Here is a 17,352-nt window from a genome sequence, read left to right as displayed (position 1 = left end):
ATTAGAAACTTGACACTGAGTTTATAGATATGGATAACGATTTGTTCTGCAATTCGCGCGGGCGTGTACATTTCAAATACTGCTAACACCTACTGAAGACGCCCCAAGATGACTTTCTGCTTATTACTCCTCGGGTTTTCTGCCGAACTCTATTAATAATCTAGTTAATGCCGTTCAGCCGTGGCTCATAACATCCTATAACAGCCGTATGCAACTATTATTCGAGCATCTTTCTTCCGTGTCTCACCTTTCATTCAAATGAAACAGAAAAATCGAATTGGCAAATGGAATCATGCCCTTCGTTTCTTAGTCTATATTATGGAGGAAGTCGACTATGTTTTTAGTGACTCAATTTCGATTATTGCCTTCTGGAACTACCACTTCGCTAAGTTCAGCTGATGTCGCTTCTGAATAAATCAGTCTACAACATACTTTCGACTCACTGCGGTGCACATTCAGCATTCCGCTCGAGCAATACAGCTAATTTCTCGTTTCGATCATAAGTCATGTGGAAGTGATTATTTTCTCTTTAGTCAGTTCAACCGGCCGTCGATTCCATACAAAGGAGTCCAGAGTTCTCCGATGATGATAGGGCTGTTTTGCCGTGCAGTTGGTAACATGTCACGCTGTAACTTCTCTTTCACTGACTCTCCGTGATTGGAAGGTCGACCGTTGCTTCAGTAATAGCGCCTCTTTCGACCAGTATCTCTCGAAGTGAATTAAATAGCTGCTGTTGCAATTCCGGTTTGAGAAGTAGAATTTGTGCGAGCAATTTTTTCGGATCAGGAGCCCTGTTAAACCAGCAAAATAGTTAGTCCAGTCTAATGAATTCGAAATAGTCTTGAGTATAACGCTCAAGACAGGAACGCATCTAACTTGTTCTCCTAATACGCAAGGTGTCTCGTGTCTTTCAGCTCAGGTGATATCTCAGATTCTTGAATAGCATCATTTGCGCGTGTTTCTCAATATTTTACGAATATTTTAAAATTTGCTGAACATATGGCATGTAAACTGGATACTAATTGGCAGCATAACAGCTGATGTCCTGGGATATAAGAGTCTCATAGATATACTTTTGCATATATCTATATAAAAATAGTCACAAAAAACAATTTTAACTAATTGCACATTTCTATACAATTGTATAGCTACCGTAAGAAATCAAAACATGAATTCAGTTTTTCCAGCCTTCTCGCAAGGATATCTCATAGAGTACCATCCTCTTGCTTACATTACCATTTGAACAATCTGAACAACAGTTCACAAATCAAAGGAGTGTGAACTTACCGAATGAAGGAGTGATAATAGACGTTAACAAATGTCGCCATGAGTATCTGACAGTCAAAGCGATCAACAATGCCTCCGTGGCCCGGAATTACGTCGCCGAAGTCCTTAATCTTGAAAGCACGTTTAAATCCACTGGCAAAGAACCCTCCGAAGGGGCCAATGATTGAGCTGAAGAGTGATAACGCAATCGAATGTAGCACGAACGGGTAGCTTGTTACCTTGAGCCGAAGCTGCAGAATTAAAAACAACGAATAACGAAACAAAGAATCAAGCAGTAGTACATAACTTAATACATAAGCTGGAATGATGCTATTAGTGAACAATTAACAACATTCAGATAATGAATCTTACATAGCAGATAATGTAGTGCGCTGATTTTCGTACTTTAGTTAACACTTTTTTGAGATCGAGGCAAATTCCAGTTTACAATTCTTCTCTATAGCCGGCTCTCTTCTCTCTCTCTCTCTCTCTCTAGAGCCGGCTCTATTTCTCGGCCCATATTAAACTCAAGTACATCTTTGGAGGTTTAATTTAAGTATTGAGAGTAATATAAGGTATTTTAAAATGATATTGCCCATATCACTCGTCTGCTCAACACTAGTCGAGCCCCTTTCGTGCATAATATCGAACTGTATCATTCATTTGTCTCACCACTCTCGAAAAGATGCTCATCCATCCGGGCAGTGTATACTCTGTCAGCTGGAATATGGGTGACGGTTCGCAGTCTAGTGTTGTCGAATCCGAGGTCGGATCGAGTGGACAGACGAAGTAGCGAACGCCACAAAGCATGTGCGACAACAATGCTCCGAATATCACCGTTGAGATACCGCCACCAATGAAGCCCTCCCATGTCTTTTTTGGACTCAGCTTGATCAAGGGGGTTTTACCCAAAAAGAAGCCAAAAACGTAGGCCATCACGTCATTCGTTATGATCATCGAGACTGGAACAATAAACCTATGAATCATATAAACAAAAAAGTGTAAGGTGAGACAAAAATAAGAGATTGCTTAGTTTTTAAGTATCAGAAATTGAAACTTCATTTATAGTTTGCGCCAAACTCAGTGGTATCGATACATCAAAACACATTTGAGTAGTGCATTACATTGTATATTCTTACATTCAGCGTTCTCAGAAAGCGATGGCTGTGCAAAGAACCACAAAGACAGTCTATACCTAAGGCAAAGCAAATTCTTTTTACTATGCTCCCCATCATAAGTAATGTAACAGGGTGAAGTTCGTACTCGGAGTTAACAGCCTCACAAACGTGTGGTGTTGACCATGATATAACGATAATTTGTACTTACCAAATAAGTCCCTCGAAAAGATTCTGCAGAATAAGGTAGGACTGCGTGACTATGATGAGCAGCGTCACATGAGTCCACGCAAAGAGAGAAAATTGCCTCATATAATATTTCTTGACGAGCGACAGAACGAACCAGACGAAGCCCGTGATGTACAGACAGAACGAGATGAATCTAATCAAAGACATTGTATAGTTTACAGCGACAGTACAAAAAATCTTTTTACTAGATACGAAGTTAATATGAAGGATGTCAGACACTACCAAATGTAGAGCACACAAGGAAACTTTAGAGAACAAATTTATTTTAAATGCTGGCATAGCACGTTAACTATTTAATAAGACTATATTTCTTTTTCCATACGCTACAAATAAGCTTTAGCTAAATTATAGAAAAGAGCAAATTTTAAGCAGGTAATCCTGAAATCTTCCAGAGTTACAGCTTTCGCATTAAATCAGTATTTAGAATTTCAACTCGCCTGAAGCGACCATAAGTTTGATCAAAATCCTCTTACCCTTGTTAGCGCCAGACAAGCGCATCGTATTTTATGTTAGGAAAATTTTTTATTTAGTAATTTTTGCAATGGTAGTTACCTGTGGTATGTGACTAGGAACGTTAACGCACGGGCTCTACTTCCGAAGATTGCGAAATAGTCAACGAGGCTCTCTCCATAAAGGAAATAGTTAGACGTTACGAGGAAGTACCATGACAGCGATCGGAACCACGGTAGGTTGTGTACTCTATAGACCGCGTAGCCAATTGAAATTATCTCATGATAACATTTGACCTGAATTCCAAGGATCTGTGTATAGAATGATTGATAACAGGTTAGCACTATAGAAAACACGTAAGTATGCTTGACAAAAACCTATATCCTGGTGAGTCGTGATTTGTAAGATGCTTGTAGTTGCTGCGGAACCTAGCGTCTTTATCATAAAATGATCAAATAGTAAAAAAGTGTGTATGATTTTAACGTAATGGACGATATCACTGATACTTACGAGTACCATGATCATGATCGGTCCTCTCCAGACAATCAAAGCGAAGGCTCCGATCATCACCCAGGTAAAGATGAACCGCACGATACCATTGCGATATCTGTCCAACAAGTTATGAAAAAAAAAAACAAAGAACGGTCCTCTTTTAATAATGTGTGAAATCCGTGTTCGAAAAAGCTTCGTGCTTCCGAGATAAAGCCAATGAATGCGCCACATCATGATAAATACCCAAATATATTTCTATCGTATTTGCCGGATATATCTGTTGTTTAGTTTGGTATTAGTTCACATATGAAGATTAAATTGTGTTCATGGGTGATTATCAACAAGCAGAGTAACGTAATCACTTACGGAAAGCGCCTAGCGAAGACAGAGTCACATGGAGCTCTTATGAAATCTTGAGTAGACAATTCTAATTGACTGATGACAAAGACACCCAATTCATGAGTTATCAAGCACAAATTTAAGCCAGTTGGGCAAACTGCTTTACAGGTAACACAACAGAGACACGTGACGTTAAAAAACGTACTCGCTAGCACTGATGCTTGAAGATGAGCCCTGCAGGGAGGGTGTAAGGCGTCGTTCTACCAGCTAGATGCTACTACTTTCCGTGCTCACATCTTGCACATAGTATCCATAAAGTAAATACATGTGCATTAATGTGTCTGCTAACGTCAAAAGCATGTAGTGCAATTATCACCGTCTACTCGAATTCTTATACTGTGCAGCAGATATGTTCATCGTATCTCAGATCTTGTTTACGTAGCCTGTATGCTAGTATACAGTAACTGTAATGTATCGCGAACATCTGCCATATTTATTATAATCGGATTTCGGGTAATGATAGTCTATATGAAGTGCTGCTTGAACATGTCCATGGTTATGTTCCGAGTCATTCGCTAAAGGCTGCATTTCAGGCCCCACTTCAACGCTCCATTGCCAGTAGCATTTCTATCGATTAAGGATCTTTTCCTTTAATAACTGCAGTCTTTGTCTCGCACGCCAAATGTCACTACTGAAAATCTCCATTTAACGGCGTGCTTCTGATCTTGTACACCGATGATACCAACATCAGAAAAGACCCCACAGGGTAGTGAGACGGGAGCAGATTAAAACAGCTAGCGGAGGCTGAAACAACGCTTAAGCTGGATCAAAAGATAACATTAAAAAAAGTACGTGACATTTCATACTAAATAGACGGAGCACCCGACTAACTTACAGAACAGAATCAACTTTCCAATTCCAGAATTAACCCTTGCTTTGAATGTTGAATACTGGACTTTTTTCCATACAACGAATTCTGTGGGGCCATAATCAAACCGTTCCTGTAGTTATTAGAACAACTAAGCAAGCTTCATAAGCACGTTACGTTTCGTAGCCAATTAAATCACTAGTTCTAAATAAACAACCACCTTTTCCTTAGTTCATATACTGAATAAGGAAGTGTACTGCTTCGTTAGAAGGTAAGGCTTTGTTCAGATAAGTCGTCTAAAAAACGACGAATTACTACCGTGCCAGTGTTGAAAAATTAATGAATGACGTTAATGTTGCCTCTAAACATGACAACTCACTGAGCGGCGTAACCAGATAACACTGATTTTCAGGTGTATATCTTAAAATTTTCCTTTAGTTTTCATAAAGCTCTTTTGACTCCCAATATTTCACTATAATTAAATAATAAGACTAGTTTCATAAACACAGATACCTGGAAATCTGTAAATTATTATACTATTATCTCGTCGTGTGTTTATTGTTTTGTGGTACAAATACTGTAGTTTATTCAGCATGTGAGTGTGTTACAAGTAGACCTCCAGTCCACGCACTTATTAGAATGCGTACTCAGTGTGCTACTAATTCTTAATACATGTATTTCTGCAACAATAACAATAATAAGGATATACGACAAATATATTTCGCTTTGCGATATAAAGCGCTGACTGCGAGTGTCAACTGAATTAGCTTAAGAGTGTACAAAGACAAGGAACTGCAAGTACAGGTAAATGCAAAAAATTGTCTGAAGGCGTTTAAAGACATCAATCGTCCTATTGTCGTAATTGTCGACCGTGTGTTAACCACTTTGCGCCAGAACCGACAGGCCATCATAGCACGATGGCCGTGTCAAACGCGTTTTTTTGTATTACCCTATAGATATCAAGACGAACTACAGCCATACACTATAGCAGAAATCATATGGTATTGTCTAAGGACCTTAAACTTGCGTTATGGGCAACGTCTAAAAGGCAAACACGTCGAAGCGCGGTCGAATATAAGGGGATGCTTAATTGTTCGCGGGACAGAGTGGATACTAATTGTGTTAAGTAAATTAAGACACCCAACATAGCGCAAACTGACATAGTTCTATCAAATAAAAAGGCGTTTATGCCTATTCTATAATACTGGCACGCAGATCGACTTGGTCCGGCCCTGATAGACTTCAGCATTCCTTAAATAATTTCCGCCGAATTCTCAATCCCTTTTCAATTCTATTCTCACCTTCTAAAATTACTTGGTTCTGTCTATTTCCAACATTTACCTTGATACTCAAAATTCCCATGGATATTTATCGCACAAATTCGAATGATGTTTTAAATAGTGCCAAGTTTTTCTTTTGTGAACACATTGTGTGGAAGAATCTGATCTTCTTTGACCATTTTCAAAACACTCATACGGCCGACATTATGAATCTGAACCTATGTTATTATTATTGTATTATATGAGTGAACCTATGTTCTCGAATAATAACAATGTGAATAATTTTCGTAAAAAATGTTGCACTTCTTTTCCGTTTCGCTGTTACACACTCGTTTACGCAAGCGGATGGTCATGCAAAAGCTGACAAAGCAATAGCAGCAACAGTAGAGATCGCACTAATGGTAATATCTGCCCACTCACCCCTGATTGGCGTCAGTAGGCAAAGCATCATTCACGTGCCTAACACACAATATCACCATAGCTTGCCTTCTCACTATAACTTCTTGACACAACATTTGAGAAAGAGACAACAACTGAGCCAATGAAACTGACGCGTTTCCTAACTTCCAGACATTTAACTTAGAACTAGACTATACCTTTGAAAATTACAAATAACGACAAATAACACGTATTATTACCGATCAGCACACTATTAGCTACATACGTAATGTTGATAGCATGTGTGGCACATTAGCGTGCGGAAAATGCTATAAAGCCTTCCCATAGAAAAGTATACTGTTGAAAATCGAAGCGACTGATTCCACATTATTGTAAGTATTCCTACTATGCAGGACTTCGAGCTGAGTCGATAACATGGAACTTCGATCAACGAATTTTAACTGAACAAATCATGCATGCTACTTGTAAATTTTTAGGTATTTCGTAGCAAAAACTAGGAATTCTTAAATTCATGTGTACGGAGCCAATGAGAATAAAAATAAAGTCTATTAGCTAGTTTTAGTAAAACTATCTAATAGACCGAAATACTATCCTCCAGCGTAGGAACCGCATCTCACGGAACAAGTCTGTGCTTAGAGGTGGACAAAATTTTGAAAACGATTACGTTGGAAATGCTCACTAAGACATTATGAAATTTACCTCCCTTTCATATCATGATTATTTGAGAATTGAAATATTGACCTATTATGGATATAAAAAACGGATAGCTTCAAGTACGAAATTAATAATCTTCGCAGCATATGTACCATATTTCCTAAAGGTGTAATACAATTCACATACCTGTCAGGGACTCCTGCTAGCCATTCATCCAGGAACGGCACTTTATCGCTTCCTTGGGGCAAATCTCGAGTCATCTGCTCGATCATACGCTCTTCCGGTAGTTTTTCATCTTCCGACAAATCCGAATCCTTTCGGTCAGCCGACTGGGCAATGGGTCGAGGTATCGGAGAACCAATCAGGCATACCAACCAAATTAAGAATCAACAATAAATAATGAGACGAATTAGATCAGAATTATTATTTAAATGATAGCATATATGCATGAAGAGTAAGACTCGACACCACAGTTTTGATCTGGTAAAGCTCAGTGAATTACTAAGTAAAGTGCAACATAGGTCGATTCAAACACATACTGGGGACTCATCACTGACAATACCGCAATATGTAAAGAACATGAAATCCGTAGACGTGGCGCACTGTATTCCCAAAGAGTAAAAACAAACAAAGTGCTCAAAAAAAGAATTTAAAAAAAAAATCACATACAGCTAACAATTGTTCGTTCATTAAAATAAGATCTGAACATAGGAATTACACGTTATAGGCATGTACTAGTTAATGTGTGTAAGGTTACGCATCTAATGTTCGATAACAACAATGTTACATAAAAAGATTTTCCCTTCACTTCAGTTGATTTGTGCCTTGTTGCCACAATGCAGAAGTAATGGTGATTGGATGCTAGTACTAACGCGTGTCTTCCTGAGTGTATTGTTAGTGAATATGATTACATAGCCCTCGCTGGTACAAATGTCAGCATTCGCAAATGGGGAGTACGGCATACAGTTATTATGCCTTTTCATAGGACTGTAGAGAAAACCCTAGATGGATCATGTAGAACTCGTGCCAGTTTAACTGTCCAGTGCGGCAAGCCCCTGATTCCATTCGAAAGAGGGGATTTTAAGGATTTGTTTGCACACTAGAAATAGCCGAAAGCGTTTCTCAAAAAAATAGTGATTGAATAAAAACAACGTTTCCACTATACTTTAGCTTCCGTGCAAATGATTACCCTCTACGAATTCAGTTAAACAAAGAAATATTTAGTAACTTATGCCATCCATGTCTGCAGTATTTCCGTAGATTGTGAAATTTAATTTCAGAATAATCTACGAAATTCATTGGCATACTTGTAGCAAATTCTGGTTGTTGTCATATGAGCTCTTTACAACCCGTCTTTATCATCTTTCCTAATCTAGAAAATTCATAACATTTTTTCGGTCGAAAGCAAACGAGCAGCAGGTAGCTGGTGCATTATAACGAGTAATCGTAATCCACAAACAATAGTTTGATCCTTCAAATACATAATACATTAAACAATCTTCGAAATAATCCAGTTTTTGTGAAATACGCGAAAATTAAGCTGGTCCGCAGTATTTATTCCGACATTGCTTCGAGTTAGTACACAATGTCGTCTAGAATCCAGCTTCCGCATCCCAACATCCGAATTGCTTCCCATCAGTCCGATAACTCTCGAAACCTCCTTCACGTTATTGACGTATGACGCTAATTGTCGCTTATTACTACCAATACTAGTCCCCATCATAGAATTTTGTATCATAGAAGCTTACCCTAGAAATACTTCCATTTCGTACGGGGAGCCAGTCGTCTTCACGTACTCTAGCCGGCAGTAGCGGACGTAAACTTCAAAACATTTTAGCTTTAAACTTTTCGTATGAACACATAATGATCAACTCTATCATTACTGTTGAGAAGCCGCTACCCTTTGAGTTCGAAGGTTCGTTGAAGACCACCTACCACCCCAAATACATTATCATTTAAGTAGCTCTAACACATGGAGCTTCGTTGTTCTCTGACCAGAATTCAATCATTAAATTCGAATAAAATGTTGACATTTCCGGCTCTCGCTATAAAAATCCAGTTGCAAAATCACCGTAATGACGAACATAATTATAAATTGCTCACGCCTTCAATTCGCCTTAAAGCGCACTGCTGCCGAAAGCTTAGTTGTGGGCTACTGTACATATTACACCAAATGTGCTCATGACTGAAAGTAATGATCAAATTGAGATTAGTGAAGTCGACTCATTGACGAAACATTTATCGCGTATTATCCTTTCTATGACACCAAGCATATAGTATACAAAGAATGTTAATCACCCTTCATCATACTTTATAATAAATGGGCACTCTACTGCTATTGTTACTACTCGATAAATCCTATTCATGGTCGAAACAGCGTGCTCGTGCAGAAAGTACAATATGTTGAATCTTCATGCAAGAATACATACTGATCATAACGCAGCAATTACAGAAGACAATAGGCGGAATAGAGCTAAAAAAGAAAATTCCGGTTTGAATCTAAACTTGAGCACCGCAAAAGTTATCGAATAGAAAAATTGCGTATACTATTATTGAACATAACGCATGCTATTGTGCTACTTATAAAGAAAGGTGCATGTAGGTATTCATTTGGGAGATAAAATTCGTAGCGACAATTATAAACTTACACCAACTCGTTGCAGCGCAGGATGAAGCTATAACAAGAAATAAAAACGTTTGTTACTATTAAAACAACAGTATATTGGCGAAACTACAAACCAGCTCTGTCGTTTCTATTAAGCAACTTGATACCCTGAGACTGGCTTTGAAAACCGCTGACATGTAACCTACATACATGCACACTAATACAGGTGTCCTGTTTAAGTCTAATAAAACAGGTTGGTCTTTTGTCTCTTATTACTATCTCATGCTCCCTGTGATCGTACTTTAACACTTTGAGTCGAGGTCTCAAGGACTGAATAGTGTTTCCTCGCCCTATACGTCTATAAGCGAATTTCTGCAAGAATTGTTTATATATTTACTGAACCGCTTAGTTCGTTTCTCTACTTAATCGGTTAACTTTCACGATTTGGCCGTATGATTTGGATATTGCTCTTCATTTTGCACAAAAATACACAGTGCAAACCGGAGAGAGTCAAGCAGGAATTTTTAGGTAAAAGAACGCTTTATCTTGATATGAAGGATCCAAAGTTTTCAATTGTCATATTGTAACTGCCGCTCTATTCGACCGATAGCAGAAAAAAATCGCAATAATCAAGCAAAGTCACAGTAACTAATTAAAGGTTGTCAACAATAAAATAAAATCACTGGGAGCGTAAGTGGCCTTATTATCACTTACAAATGACGCTCTGTTAGTGGTTAGACATCTTGAAAAATGTTCTTTAATTTTCAAATCTATTTAAATAACGTGAGTAGTACCCATATCTATGTAACGAAAACGCCTTATGTTGAGAGAAGTTAAAAGGGGTTGTTTAAACTATAAGTCTACTTAAATTGAATGCGATTTGAAACATGCATCAAGTTAAACTAATGTAACTCTGCATAAACGAATAATTGCATAAACGAAGACGCACTAAAAAAAACAATTTCATACCAAACGTCAGTGTCTTTTTAAAAAATGTTGACTAACTGCAGTTGATTTGATGATACATATACACTAAATAAAATTCTAAGGAATTTTTTGGGGGACAAGCTACTCATTTTATTATTCTTTTTGTTATCGAATTTAAAAATCTGAAAGACCTTTTCACTTGAGATTGGTTAAATAAGAATATATATATTCCTATTTATATATTGTGTAGGTTTATATACGATTGATTAATAAAAATATTACTTGGATTGTCTCCCGTTTGTTTTATTATGTGAGTCAGAAAAACCGTTTATTATTAACAAAAGCGGCCGAATAACCACAACAGAACATCACTTTAATGTCCGCTTATCAACAGCACATTAATAGTCTCCTCTGTTTCGGTCGATAGGTCATGATCCACCTGGTCAAAGCTTCTTGGAAAGTCGCCCACTTGAGCGACCCTTCAGTATTTCCTAAATTAAGAAAAATCATTTAGAAGGATAAGTACCTGTGGACAAGGTTTGGTAGGTGGAGAGGTATCCACATCCTGCAAAGGCAGCAATCCTAACTGCACTTCGCGGCTAAGTGCAGGCGCCTATGCCGGGCCATCTCAACCACTTAGCTTAGATCAGGCCTTTCTACTTCAAAACCAACTTAGGAAAGAGGAGTGCACATCTAGAATTTACTAAAAGGAAGTGGATTTTTGGTAAACAATCTCAGTCTCCTGATTGGCAACAATCTCAAACTTTACTTTCAAAAAAAAAACAGCGGTAAAATTGAAAATAATTAGACGAAATAATACCACGTTATGACGATGGCACAAAGCAATGATAAACATGGAAAAAAGAGTATAACGTTTAGAAAATTTTCCCAAATGTCTCATATTCCCAACGAAATATGCCTGTTCCGCAATAAGGAAAAGCCACTGGTTACATGGTAGTGGACAGTTGTTCAGCAAGTAATGACTAACAAAAGATCGAGCAATATTGCAGAACAGATGGTGTTGGCTTGATAGAAAACATCCAATCCCATGTGAACAATACAAGCCAACACGTTGCATTATATGTCGATCATGATTGATTGGCACTTTTGACTAGTACCACCAGTGATTCAGCAATGCAGAGACTGAGCAATGGCCGGGCGTCTATAAACAAGCGAGTGTTTGCACTGATGACTATCACTGATCGCATTTATTTGGTACTCTGTCAGATGAAACATAGCCAAGAAAATCGAATCAGCCGTCTTTTTCGACGCTGATTAGTAATAATGATAAAATGGCCAAGCGCCTGTGCAGAGCATCAGACAGGATGTACATCGCACGTGCGCAGAATTAATTAACTAACCGTTTCGTTTTTGACAATTACGTGGATAATATAAGAGACGTTTTCTATACATCATACTGACGGTATTCGGTTGTGTGCTGATACTTGATGATTGCTAGCGATCAACGTCTTACGGGACAGAAGTGATCCGTAAGAGATCCAATGGAAATTGCCAGTCGTCGCAAAACTCATTTAGTGTGCGTGTGTGTTATAATAAAAACAACAATAAGCAAACAAAGTACAGTTTGCATTTTTGCTATGAATAATTAGTATGATGGGTTAGAAGGGGCGTACATATAATTATTGATAGGGCGGGCTATTACAGGTTAATGCATTAACCGAAGACGCGTACATAAATAACATTAAAAACGTGCACCGCTCCTAGTGACATAAACAAAACGAAAGTACAAAAAAGCGCGACGACCTTTTCTACGCACATTATTTGCGATTTCTCCCCACACTGTCAGAAGTCCTTTCTAGGTAATGTACATTTCGCTGTCCACTCAACTGGCAATAAGCACTAATTCTTTTCGTATCCTTGTCTCTTTGATGATGGGTAATAGATAAATGTAACCACCAATACTACACTATTGCCTAATAATAGATAAACTGCTGAATTACACAAAATTGTTATTTTCAATAGATGAAGCACTCTCGCAACATAGTTTAGTCCCCGTTTATATGCAATATTTTTTATAATGATACCGTACTAGCTAAACGAAAGAATTGATTTAACTGAATCCAATTGGTCATACCCTTGGCTGTTCCAACGGTTCATCTCGTTCTGAATCGCTTGAGGCTACGTTCCTCCGACGGAGCTCATCCTCCGTATCAACGTGCGTCATGGTCGGCTCGACAGGCTCGAGCCTTTCGAAAGGCAACAAGCAGGAAGTCGAGGAATCAGGCAAAGCTTGAACTGATGATATTAGCTAAGACCACTGTCAATACCAACTTAGACCGGGTGGGAGGTAATTGTTTTGATCAATGCCGCGTTATGGTCTTTGGCTACCTATAGACTGAGCCGATTCACACGCCGATAAAAACGGGATGAAATAATCGCACGCAATTGTAATATTCGCACGCAGTTCCAAACTGATATATACTGGGTATGTGTGCTCGTTCACTACCGCGGTTGTTGTTGTTCCAGACTACCTTTCTGGTGGTGTATTTGATGTCCGTTGGTTATCTCGTAAGCGAGAACCTTTCTAGTAACGAGCAAATATTGGGTTGACACATAAACGACGACGCTTTAACGCTCTCGGCCGCTGCAGCTGCAACAACAGCAAACGCACTGCACTACTATGTTGAGACAGATAGCAATATGCAGTTAGCAATGCCAAAAGTTTTCCTAGAGGCTGAGTAGTGTGTAGCAGCAGCAGCCGAACGAAACAGACAGCGGACGGGCAGACGGACACCCGTTCAGGCAGGCACGGCACAATGATGTACGGATTGAGGGCAGACAGACAAACCTACACGGCCGCCGCCACACCACAACCGATGAAAGTAGTAGCTATAGCAGCCGCAGCAGTCCTAAAACCAGTAACCAACACTACAACTAGCGCTGCCTCACTTATGACACACAGAAAGGAGCAAAGCGACAGCACAGCTGATCCACCCTTTCTTCTCTTTCTATGTTTATGGTATAAATGAACGAGCGGACAAACAAACAATCGTTTAACTTGCCGCTCAACCACAAGTTCCTACTAGTTTATGGAATTCGATACAACAGAAGGGCTCGGGCAGTTGACAGGCGGCTTTCCCAACGCGTAAGGTTCGGCAAAGCCCTACCACCGAGAAAGCAGGCGTTTGCTGCGCAGCAAGAGCAGCGGTCGCGCAGATTTCTTCGCAATACAGGGGTAACATAGGCCGCCCTCTGGCGGGGCCTACGCGGTGTAATGTGCTACGAGCACAAAGACAAAGAGTCCAGGCCGCACACTGCCGTCGCTGCTGCCTCCGCAGCCATTGCACTACCACTCTAGGCAACTACTGCAACTTTAGCAGACAGAGCGTGAGAGAAGGGCGAGATAGACGACGACCCCAACAGGCTGGCGGACGACGTCGGGCTAGATTTGGCGGGCTGATTTAAACCCAGTGGAGACCGTGCAAACACAACTGTATTCACCACACATGTATGTACAAGTACTATGGGAGGTCATGTCGCAACCGATTATTGCGCAAACGGGGAAAAGAGGTTAGGGACGTGTTCGCGAAGTCCGCCAAGTCATGTTCAGTTCAGCAGAGTTTAAGTGAGATTCTAAATTATTGTTTGAATCGAATAATACAAGGGGATATATGAAGAATGAAAATGAATGCTAGAGACTTACAAACCGGTTTCGCGCTTTGTACATGCACAGTAATTCACGAAGTACTACAAAACTGGCACAGGAGCACGGGATCAAAACGATATAGGAATGTAGGGAGCTGCTCGACAGCACTTGCTTCTCGTCAGCTCTGGAAAAATAACTACTCGACGAGACGGTAGCCGAAGTTGATGCACCGTCCTTTTTTTGGAGACGTGGAAAAATGCGCTGGATCACGGCTAATACACTCTGAACTGTTCCTGTCAGATAGTCTTTATAGTGGTTGCGGACCTCAGTTGTTCATCAATTCGACTGGATAGAAATCTCCACTAACTCGCGATTCCTCAAAAGAGTCTTGAAGACATGACGGGCTCATGGCATTATTTCAGAGTCTTTCCGTCTTTCCGTTGTTATTATTTACCATAGAGGGGCACCCAGGGTTTTTTTTTTTATCTGTATCCATTGTGCCAGTTGGTGAGTATTACATTACTCGCCTCTTCATGGCCTTTCAGACCTTTTCCTTTTTTCTGATTCCGTTCAGCTATGCGGTCTTGAGACGTCAGTGCCCCTCTGAAGTAAGTCGCGTAACCTACTTTTCGCATTCTTTTTACTCAATCGATCGTCTGGCGTCCCGTAGTTGTAGCTGTTTATACGACCATATTTGCCTGACTGGCTGTCTGTCTGCGCTTGAGAGCAGAGACATTTTAGCTACCGCCGCTGCTACTGCCACGACTGCCGTAGCTCTGTTGCTACGATTTCACGTCTTGTTGTTGATGTTATTGTCGTGAAGGTTGTGAACGATACCTTCCTTTTGCTCGACTACAACTGCGAGGAGGCTGAGGTGTCTGCCACTACTGTCCGAAGACTAGATTGCCCGTCCGCTTGCTTGGTTAAACGCAAGCTCTGTTCTGCTGCACTGTGTTTGTCAGTTTGTGATTGGTTGTGCTGTCGCGTCTGAACCGAGAGCTGCTGCAACTACACCGATCACTCAGCTGCAGTCGAATTTTTTTTGTTTTAACCCGCAGTAAAAGCAACAACGAGTAAAAGTGTGCGAACGGACGAAACCAATTCTCGTCGTGGGCGCAGCACACCGCGTGTTGTCGTTGCTACGCAGTTTTTATTGAGTTATTCCACCTGTTGTTGTCGTTCCGTTACACTTTGTTGTTGACTCTTCAAGCTCGGTTCCTTTAAACAATCGGTCCTGCTGTGCGTATTATTAGCTTTAGAACACTCACTAGGGTGAATTCGTTGTTTTAGTTGTTTATAGGGTAAACTCATTCTATTGTATTTATCAGCAAATAAAATGGAAAACATTCTTCAACTTGAGCCCAAACATGAACTGCGATTTCGGGGCCCGTTCCACGAGCCCACTCAGGCAATAATGCGTCTCACGAATCCATCAAACAAGTGGATCTGTTTTAAGGTGAAGACCACTGCCCCCAAGAAATACTGTGTGAGGCCCACTTGCGGCGAAATCAAGCCGCAGTCCTATACAGATGTTGCGGTCATTTTGCAGCCGGTCCATTACGATCCTAATGACACACAGAGACATAAGTTTCTGGTACAATCGATGAATATAGAGAATCCTACGAGTGTCAATCATGAGACATTATGGAAGAACGCTGAGCCTAACAAGATAATGGAAGCAAAGCTTCGCTGTGTTCTTGAGACGTTTGAGAGCAAAGAGTCGCATTCTTCGTCCCAATCGCAACCATGGGGTGAACCTCCGAAGAAAATTGTCGAAGTCCCGTTACAGCAGCCGCAGCAGCAGCTCGAGGCCGCTTTCAATGCCGAACTACGTCGATTACAAGACGAGAACCTTGCTCTTAGAAGACAGAACATCACCCTGCGGGAAGATAGCCATCGGTTACATCAGTCAGGGGGATCCGTACCAAGTGATACTCGGTCAGGAAATTCGCAGTCCTTCACAGACACCCCCCCCGATCCGTTTGCAGATGCCTCGACGACAAGCGTGATTGTCATGTCTCTTATACTTATCGCGGTTGGATACCTTATTGCCAAAACGGTCTTTTAGGTGACGCCGAAGATAGCAGCGACACAAACCCAGATAGAAATAATCATTACGAGGCGCGTCTCAATGTGCTCTGAACAGCTAGAAAACATACGCGGGTTAGCATAGCGCAACAGGCTGTGTACATAGGGAAAAGCAGCCATAGACATTAGACAACATGGGTACTGACTGCACATAAAAGAATGTTGTGCTGTATTCATACATTCACTGAATATATGTATGCACATATATTTAATGTTAAGTGATGGAAGAGGGCGAAAAAGATAAGAAGAAAATACCTTATAGAGGTGATGAAGGCAAGATTGTTGTATGAAGAGGAAGCGAAACGTTTTTCTGAGTGAGAACGGGCTACGAAGCAACATTTGCTATAAGCATAGGTCCAACATAGGTCGAACGTTTGGGATGAAAGTGCATAGAGCATTGAAACTATTTTAAATTACACCGTGTACAGTAGGCCAAAGAGTATGAGACCTCACTACAAGATTAACCCATATGACGATTGGGTTCACATAATAATAACAATAATAATTCTAATAATAATAATGACATACTACTAATGAACGCACCATCAACAGTAACAGGAATAAAGTCAGATTTTGTAAGAAATGACTCGAAGTATGCCTCTTACAGATCGTGGACATACAATCCACAGGTTAATTCGGTATATACTTAATAGTATATTTTCAAAGAAATATAAGTTAGTAGTGAAGTCGGAGATTTCGATATATACAAAGTGCACCAAAATAGACTGATGAGAAACAAAGAAAGATAAATAAAAATTTGCAACTTGAATCAATATTTCTTGTTCTGCCTTTACACTAGTGCTCATATAAGGGCCAGGCTAAGACGGAGATAAAGTCAAGAGTGTTATTGCTGGAAAGTGATGGCAGTATTGTAAAAAAGGAACTCGTCGGCAGTGCGCTCGCTCGAAGAAAAGCATATTTGCAAGTATTTTTTTGAGTTCGTGTAGGTTACCCTGTGTAATATGTTAGTTGATCATTTCTCGTATATATAACCTACTTCTGATAATTAATCG

At 40.0% G+C, this 17,352-nt stretch overlaps 2 protein-coding genes across 4 annotated transcripts; one reads left to right on the top strand and one right to left on the bottom strand.

The window, feature by feature from the left end:
* Positions 1 to 518: 518 nt before the first annotated feature.
* Cds (CDP-diacylglycerol synthase) lies at positions 519 to 14,615 on the bottom strand. Of its 3 annotated transcripts, XM_022833662.2 has the most exons (9): positions 12,740 to 13,969; positions 9,761 to 9,787; positions 7,299 to 7,441; positions 3,591 to 3,687; positions 3,183 to 3,391; positions 2,593 to 2,763; positions 1,939 to 2,242; positions 1,288 to 1,517; positions 519 to 791 (listed from the first exon to the last, which is right to left on the bottom strand). In XM_022833662.2, exons 1-9 carry the CDS (start codon positions 12,827 to 12,829, stop codon positions 641 to 643), a joined length of 1,422 nt encoding a protein of 473 aa, XP_022689397.1. In that variant the 5' UTR covers positions 12,830 to 13,969; the 3' UTR covers positions 519 to 640. The 3 variants fall into 3 exon arrangements, with proteins under 3 accessions (XP_022689397.1, XP_022689399.1, XP_022689398.1); XM_022833664.2 differs by lacking the exons at positions 9,761 to 9,787; positions 12,740 to 13,969 and adding an exon at positions 14,309 to 14,615; XM_022833663.2 differs by lacking the exon at positions 9,761 to 9,787 and having other exon boundaries at positions 12,740 to 13,968.
* Positions 14,616 to 15,174: 559 nt separating this feature from the next.
* On the top strand, positions 15,175 to 17,112 carry LOC111260708 (uncharacterized). Its single transcript, XM_022833665.2, has one exon. It carries the CDS (start codon positions 15,588 to 15,590, stop codon positions 16,317 to 16,319), a length of 732 nt encoding a protein of 243 aa, XP_022689400.1. The 5' UTR covers positions 15,175 to 15,587; the 3' UTR covers positions 16,320 to 17,112.
* The last annotated feature ends 240 nt before the right edge of the window (positions 17,113 to 17,352 follow it).

This window comes from Varroa jacobsoni, unplaced genomic scaffold, assembly GCF_002532875.2.
Source record: "Varroa jacobsoni isolate VJ856 unplaced genomic scaffold, vjacob_1.0 scaffold_467, whole genome shotgun sequence".
Taxonomy (NCBI): Eukaryota; Metazoa; Arthropoda; class Arachnida; order Mesostigmata; family Varroidae; genus Varroa; species Varroa jacobsoni.
Note: the sequence above shows the minus strand (reverse complement) of the source record. Positions and strands in the feature narration are given on the sequence as shown.

Excerpts from the sequence above, each read along its gene's own strand:
- LOC111260708 (XM_022833665.2), top strand. The coding sequence starts at position 15,588 with ATGGAAAACATTCTTCAACTTGAGCCCAAACATGAACTGCGATTTCGG.
- Cds (XM_022833662.2), bottom strand. The coding sequence starts at position 12,829 with ATGACGCACGTTGATACGGAGGATGAGCTCCGTCGGAGGAACGTAGCC. Across the intron at positions 2,243-2,592 it reads CTTTTCGAGGGACTTATTTG|GTTTATTGTTCCAGTCTCGA; the intron begins GTAAGTACAAAT and ends TATGATTCATAG. Across the intron at positions 1,518-1,938 it reads TGAGCATCTTTTCGAGAGTG|CTTCGGCTCAAGGTAACAAG; the intron begins GTGAGACAAATG and ends TTAATTCTGCAG.